Raw genomic sequence first — 7,523 nt, 5'->3', positions numbered from 1 at the left:
GGGGGCCAGGCTGAGGTGTGGGGAAGCCCAGGTGTACGAGGGGGCCAGGCTGAGGTGTGGGGAAGCCCAGGTGTACGAGGGGGCCAGGCTGAGGTGTGGGGAAGCCCAGGTGTACGAGGGGGCCAGGCTGAGGTGTGGGGAAGCCCAGGTGTACGAGGGGGCCAGGCTGAGGTGTGGGGAAGCCCAGGTGTACGAGGGGGCCAGGCTGAGGTGTGGGGAAGCCCAGGTGTACGAGGGGGCCAGGCTGAGGTGTGGGGAAGCCCAGGTGTACGAGGGGGCCAGGCTGAGGTGTGGGGAAGCCCAGGTGTACGAGGGGGCCAGGCTGAGGTGTGGGGAAGCCCAGGTGTACGAGGGGGCCAGGCTGAGGTGTGGGGAAGCCCAGGTGTACGAGGGGGCCAGGCTGAGGTGTGGGGAAGCCCAGGTGTACGAGGGGGCCAGGCTGAGGTGTGGGGAAGCCCAGGTGTACGAGGGGGCCAGGCTGAGGTGTGGGGAAGCCCAGGTGTACGAGGGGGCCAGGCTGAGGTGTGGGGAAGCCCAGGTGTACGAGGGGGCCAGGCTGAGGTGTGGGGAAGCCCAGGTGTACGAGGGGGCCAGGCTGAGGTGTGGGGAAGCCCAGGTGTACGAAGGGGCCTGTTAGGCTATTGTTGTGTTAAGATCTTTTTTTATCCATATAGTCCAGGGAAGATTACATTTAGAGCAACATTTTTTAAACATTCCTTTAATAGGTTCATAGTTTGTGATCATGATATTTAAATTCTGTAGTTTCTGTCTTTCACATAATCTGGTGTTGATGAGCGAGAGAAGTGATGCAGCACTGACCTGCAGGGGGCATCAATGAGTCAAGTTGAATTTATTTTCCATTTGTAAGTACAAGCAGGTTGAATATATTTGCCATTTGTAAGGACAAGCAGGTTGAATGTATTTGCCATTTGTAAGGACAAGCAGGTTGAATGTATTTTCCATTTGTAAGGACAAGCAGGCCTACACACACTGTACATTGGAATTTGTCTTGGAGGAGAGCTCAGTGGTAAAACATTTACGATGTCCATTGTCATTCTGCATCAACTGAAATTATTTACAAAGTGTAGTAATGCAATATTTATTTTAGCATTAGATTTGTTAAAATATTATTTTTTGAATTTGTAACTGTTGTGTTTTAAATCATTTATTTTCATATTGCTATCTTGTTGTAAAGAGACTGGATTAAAAATGCCCTGGACCACTGGGGGTGTTAAGTAATGTGTCTCTGTGGACCACTGGGGGTGTTAGGTAATGTGTCTCTGTGGACCACTGGGGGTGTTAGGTAATGTGTCTCTGTGGACCACTGGGGGTGTTAGGTAATGTGTCTCTGTGGACCACTGGGGGTGTTAGGTAATGTGTCTCTGTGGACCACTGGGGGTGTTAGGTAATGTGTCTCTGTGAACCACTGGGGGTGTTAGGTAATGTGTCTCTGTGGACCACTGGGGGTGTTAGGTAATGTGTCTCTGTGGACCACTGGGGGTGTTAGGTAATGTGTCTCTGTGAACCACTGGGGGTGTTAGGTAATGTGTCTCTGTGGACCACTGGGGGTGTTAGGTAATGTGTCTCTGTGGACCACTGGGGGTGTTAGGTAATGTGTCTCTGTGGACCACTGGGGGTGTTAGGTAATGTGTCTCTGTGGACCACTGGGGGTGTTAGGTAATGTGTCTCTGTGGACCACTGGGGGTGTTAGGTAATGTGTCTCTGTGAACCCCTGGGGGTGTTAAGTAATGTGTCTCTGTGAACCACTGGGGGTGTTAGGTAATGTGTCTCTGTGGACCACTGGGGGTGTTAGGTAATGTGTCTCTGTGGACCACTGGGGGTGTTAGGTAATGTGTCTCTGTGAACCACTGGGGGTGTTAGGTAATGTGTCTCTGTGGACCACTGGGGGTGTTAGGTAATGTGTCTCTGTGAACCACTGGGGGTGTTAGGTAATGTGTCTCTGTGGACCACTGGGGGTGTTAGGTAATGTGTCTCTGTGAACCACTGGGGGTGTTAGGTAATGTGTCTCTGTGGACCACTGGGGGTGTTAGGTAATGTGTCTCTGTGAACCACTGGGGGTGTTAGGTAATGTGTCTCTGTGAACCACTGGGGGTGTTAGGTAATGTGTCTCTGTGGACCACTGGGGGTGTTAGGTAATGTGTCTCTGTGGACCACTGGGGGTGTTAGATAATGTGTCTCTGTGGACCTTGGAGCTGGAGGACCATGTGGGTGTTGTTGCTCTGGATACACAGGCAAATGCACGTTATTAATGAGTCTACTGCATAGCAAGGTTTTGGGGGGCTCTGAGGATACAACAGTTACAGTCCAGGACAGTTCTCATTACAACAGAACAGTCCGTATAGTCCGGCACAGTGGACGCGTCATATTACCCAGAAACCCTAGCTGGAAAACCCGGTAATGGATCCAATCGTTTTTGTATCTGAGAATTTAGAACTACTTCATATAAGGTCTGTGTTTCATGTAGGTATCCTGACGTGACGTTTTGATAGCTATATAATTCTCTCTCGGACAAGGTTAGTTTTATCAATATATTCGCCTCAATTTACTTAAAAAATGCTAATTAGCAATAAAGAAGACCTCAGTAAGACTACAGATTCCTGCAGGAAGCTCTTGCTCGTCATCTCTAGCAACATTCAGCTACCATTCACCAGTGAGATCACACTTTTGTGCCCAGTCCATGAATGTATGTCCCGTTTCTCTGTTTTAGCTAGCCATTGACTACACTTTAGCTAGCTAGTTAGCAGAGCAGTAGATCAAAAAACATTTAGTTTTACTTAGCCTAGATAATTGTTTGTACCGTATGTTGACTTTGGTGTCTAGTTCAGACATTATGGCATTTTTCAAGAATGAACATCAGAGCATTTAAAGGGGAGAAGCCCAATGTTAAGTCTGACCATGTGGAGACGTGCCGCTGTAGTGAGGGACAACTTACCGGTTTGGTCAGGACCAGCGTGAGGGATACAGTTTATCCGTATGTCGGTGAGTATTAAGTTAAGTTTGAGCATCTTAGCAATTCAATGTGTTCTGTAGCTGTCAACATTCTACAAGGAAATAGCCACTTAATCAATTATATAAATCATTAACCAGATTACCCCGGATACCAGACATCTATCTATGAGTGATAACTCAGTTCTAGAATGTGGTCATTGATGAGAATGAATCTAAAAATCTATTGACGTTCAGAATTGACTTCATTTAGACATCCAGCCTGTATTGTAGTTTTATGACCAGAGACAAATCTTCAAAGGCACAGTATTTATTTATTCGGAGTGGTACATGCATTCACACAGTCTCGATTCATAGGATTCTTCCCACTATATGATTGATATGTCAAGTGATAAAATCCCAAATTATCAATTTATGGAAAAACTGCACTTGTCCTCATGTGAAAATTACAGTTTATTAAACATTCTACAGCTGTAATGTCATCAATCAAATCAAACTTTATTTACATAGCACATTTCTTACAACAAATGCATTGAAAGGCATGTGGCACTTAACATGCTTTCTCTCGGCAGGTCTCTATAGGTGTCCAGGGGATTCTCTCTACCACATGTGAATGCCTCCATGGAGCTCATCAGTGTAGCCATGCAGCCTATTTTGGCGGTTCACAATATCGGCCGTACGGATGTGGAATGAGAGTGGAGGGAAGCCAGCCATGGCCCAACCAGGTGCAGTCAGTGGACCTGTACCCGGCCGAAGACTACAACCCTCTGCCCAGAGAGCCCACAGAGGAGGACCTGTACCCGGCCGAAAACTACAACCCTCTGCCCAGAGAGTCCACAGAGGAGGACCTGTACCCGGCCGAAGACTACAACCCTCTGCCCAGAGAGTCCACAGTGGAGGACCTGTACCCGGCCGAAGACTACAACCCTCTGTCCCGAGAGCCCACAGAGGAGGACCTGTACCCGGCCGAAGACTACAACCCTCTGCCCAGAGAGTCCACAGAGGAGGATCTTCATGTTCAGTGGAATGGCATGGCTCCTTGAACCTGAGCCATAACAACCACTACCCTCCCTGTCATCCCTGTCAGTATCGGACTTTGTTAAAAAGCAAGGGCACCTGGGGCAGGCAGATATCCTGGCTGGCGTGGCGCTGTCGGTGGAGCAGCAGCAGGCAACAGTTGGACAGCGCACCAACCCCAACTGGCACACCATGAGGAGAGGGAGGTTGACGGACAGCAATTATGGAGCAGTGGTCAGGGCCAAGCGTGTTACTCCGTCGCTGCAATTATGGAGCAGTGGTCAGGGCCAAGTGGGTTACTCCGTCGCTGCAATTATGGAGCAGTGGTCAGGGCCAAGCGCGTTACTCCGTCGCTGCAATTATGGAGCAGTGGTCAGGGCCAAGCGCGTTACTCCGTCGCTGCAGTGGTTAGGGCCCAGCGCGTTACTCCGTCGCTGCTCTGGGATCCTGGGTGCAGGAGTCAGGGCTTTGGGTCACTGGGTCTGGGATCCTGGGTGCAGGAGTCAGGGCTTTGGGTCACAGGGTCTGGGATCCTGGGTGCAGGAGTCAGGGCTTTGGGTCACTGGGTCTGGGATCCTGGGTGCAGGAGTCAGGGCTTTGGGTCACGGGGTCTGGGATCCTGGGTGCAGGAGTCAGGGCTTTGGGTCACAGGGTCTGGGATCCTGGGTGCAGGAGTCAGGGCTTTGGGTCACAGGGTCTGGGATCCTGGGTGCCTCACTGGATGGTCTGGTGGCATCACAGCAGTGGTGGAGGTCAAGTGTCCCTATGGTGCAAGGGACCTTACCATTGAAGAGGCAGTGAAGTCAAAGGATTTCTATATCAAGGAGGGATGGTCTAACAGCCTCCGTGAAGACCATCCTTACTGGTACCATGTCCAGGGTCAGCTACACATCACAGGAAGGGACACCTGCTTCTTCGTTGTGTGGACCACCAAAGCCTCCAACACAATCCCCATCAGCGTGACGACCTCTGACCGACTCATATTGCTCCTCCTGTCAGTACCTGTTTTCAGGGAAGCCAATGGTCCAAATATAACACACACACACACACACTAGGCTCCCAGAATAGGTTATATTACATTCAAGTTTCACTCAAAGCAGCAAACTAAAGTAATGTAGTTAACGCAAGTTCAATCACAAAGGCTGGTCTGAGTGCATCTCCTCAGTTTCATTTAGTAGTACAACACAATTCACATTGCATTTTATCATGGGCACAGTGGGAATGTATATCTGTGATGTTTAAATTAGGTCTTAACCCCAGAGTGAGAGTACCTCACTTCCAGCAGATCTCCTTGCTGAGGGTGACGTTGATCTTGCACTGCTTCTCGTGGGGTGAGCCTGATGTTCCGCATGTCACGCCTCATGTCTAAAGCACTGGGAAAAGGGGACATGAAGTCAAAATGTTGATGCATCTACAAATTCAATGTTTTACACAATATTGTACCATATTTGATGAGTTACTGACCTGTCCGTCCATAGGCTCGATCTGCTGTTGGACTGGAAAACAGAGAGACAGTGATGGGTCTTTTTCAATGCCGTATCAACGTCTTTATCGGGACAGAAAATGCATTGTTTATCATAACAATGGTTCTAATCCCCGAGCCGACTAGGTGAAAAAATCTGTCGATGTGCCCTTGAGCAAGGCACTTAACCCTAATTGCACCTGTAAGTCGCTCTGGATAAGAGCGTCTGCTAAATGACGTCAATGTAATAACACAAACCCACCTTGGACAATGTGACAAGTGGTCCCTCAGCACCCAATCCTCAAGCCTCACTGTTTGTTCTGGTTTCCCAATCAACAGTCTGGATCTTCCTCTCCTGTCATGGTGGATGGATCTTCCTGCCATGGTGGATGGATCTTCCTGCCATGGTGGATGTATCTTCCTGCCATGGTGGATGGATCTTCCTGCCATGGTGGATGGATCTTCCTGCCATGGTGGATGGATCTTCCTGCCATGGTGGATGGATCTTCCTGCCATGGTGGATGGATCTTCCTGCCATGGTGGATGGATCTTACTGCCATGGTGGATGGATCTCCCTGCCATGGTGGATGGATCTTCCTGCCATGGTGGATGGATCTTCCTGCCATGGTGGATGGATCTCCCTGCCATGGTGGATGGATCTTCCTGCCATGGTGGATGGATCTTCCTGCCATGGTGGATGGATCTTCCTGCCATGGTGGATGGATCTCCCTGCCATGGTGGATGGATCTTCCTGCCATGGTGGATGGATCTTCCTGCCATGGTGGATGGATCTTCCTGCCATGGTGGATGGATCTCCCTGCCATGGTGGATGGATCTCCCTGCCATGGTGGATGGATCTTCCTGCCATGGTGGATGGATCTTCCTGCCATGGTGGATGGATCTTCCTGCCATGGTGGATGGATCTTCCTGCCATGGTGGATGGATCTTCCTGCCATGGTGGATGGATCTTCCTGCCATGGTGGATGGATCTTCCTGCCATGGTGGATGGATCTTCCTGCCATGGTGGATGGATCTTCCTGCCATGGTGGATGGATCTTCCTGCCATGGTGGATGGATCTTCCTGCCACGGTGGATGGATCTTCCTGCCACGGTGGATGGATCTTCCTGCCACGGTGGATGGATCTTCCTGCCACGGTGGATGGATCTTCCTGCCACGGTGGATGGATCTTCCTGCCACGGTGGATGGATCTTCCTGCCACGGTGGATGGATCTTCCTGCCACGGTGGATGGATCTTCCTGCCACGGTGGATGGATCTTCCTGCCATGGTGGATGGATCTTCCTGCCATGGTGGATGGATCTTCCTGCCATGGTGGATGGATCTTCCTGCCATGGTGGATGGATCTTCCTGCCATGGTGGATGGATCTTCCTGCCACGGTGGATGAGCTACCTTTCCTGGTAAATACAGAGACATTTCTCTTTCCCATCGGAAAATGGCAGCTACAGACCCGAGTGTTGTCACTGGGTTTCCGTTTTGCCCCATCTGAAAAGACACAATAAAATATATACAGTACTTTTACTAGCTAAGTTGATTACTAAAATTATAATATCTATATTAATATACCATAAGCCACAGACTACTATGTGGATGGGAAATTTCTGCTGGGATGGAGGAATTATCTGGAATGCTCAACTAGATGATCAGGACAGTCTAGGGTACTATTTGCCTGAACAGGCAGGTAGCTTAGTGGGTAAGAGCGTTGTGCCAATAACCGAAAGGTCGCTGGTTCTAATCCCCGAGCCGACTAGGTGAACAATCTGTCGATGTGCCCTTAAGCAAGGCACTTAACCCTAATTGCTCCTGTAAGTCGCTCTGGATAAGAGCGTCTGATAAATGACTAAAATGTAAATGTATTGCGATGATCTATACAACTGTACTTCTGATTCTAATTCTCAAGAGGAAAGTTAAAACCCTCAGCCGTGAGGTCACTGAGGAGGACCAACAGGGATAGGGGGATCGTCTGAAAGGGACTGACATGAGGACCAACAGGGATAGAGGGATCGTCTGAAAGGGACTGACATGAGGACCAACAGTGATAGGGGGATCGTCTGAAAGG

General features: G+C 49.6%; 1 protein-coding gene across 1 annotated transcript; it reads right to left on the bottom strand.

Annotated features, from left to right (window-relative positions):
- Nucleotides 1–3,264: 3,264 nt before the first annotated feature.
- On the bottom strand, nt 3,265–6,945 carry LOC311117818 (uncharacterized protein). Its single transcript, XM_084192725.1, has 4 exons — nt 5,709–6,945; nt 5,449–5,480; nt 5,256–5,357; nt 3,265–4,986 (listed from the first exon to the last, which is right to left on the bottom strand). Exons 1-3 carry the CDS (start codon nt 6,878–6,880, stop codon nt 5,350–5,352), a joined length of 1,212 nt encoding a protein of 403 aa, XP_084048851.1. The 5' UTR covers nt 6,881–6,945; the 3' UTR covers nt 3,265–4,986; nt 5,256–5,349.
- Between the last annotated feature and the right edge of the window lie 578 nt (nt 6,946–7,523).

The sequence above is a fragment of the Coregonus lavaretus genome (assembly GCF_964263955.1).
Source record: "Coregonus lavaretus genome assembly, contig: HAP1_SCAFFOLD_204, whole genome shotgun sequence".
In the NCBI taxonomy this organism is placed as follows: Eukaryota; Metazoa; Chordata; class Actinopteri; order Salmoniformes; family Salmonidae; genus Coregonus; species Coregonus lavaretus.
This window is presented reverse-complemented; position numbering and strand designations above follow the sequence as displayed.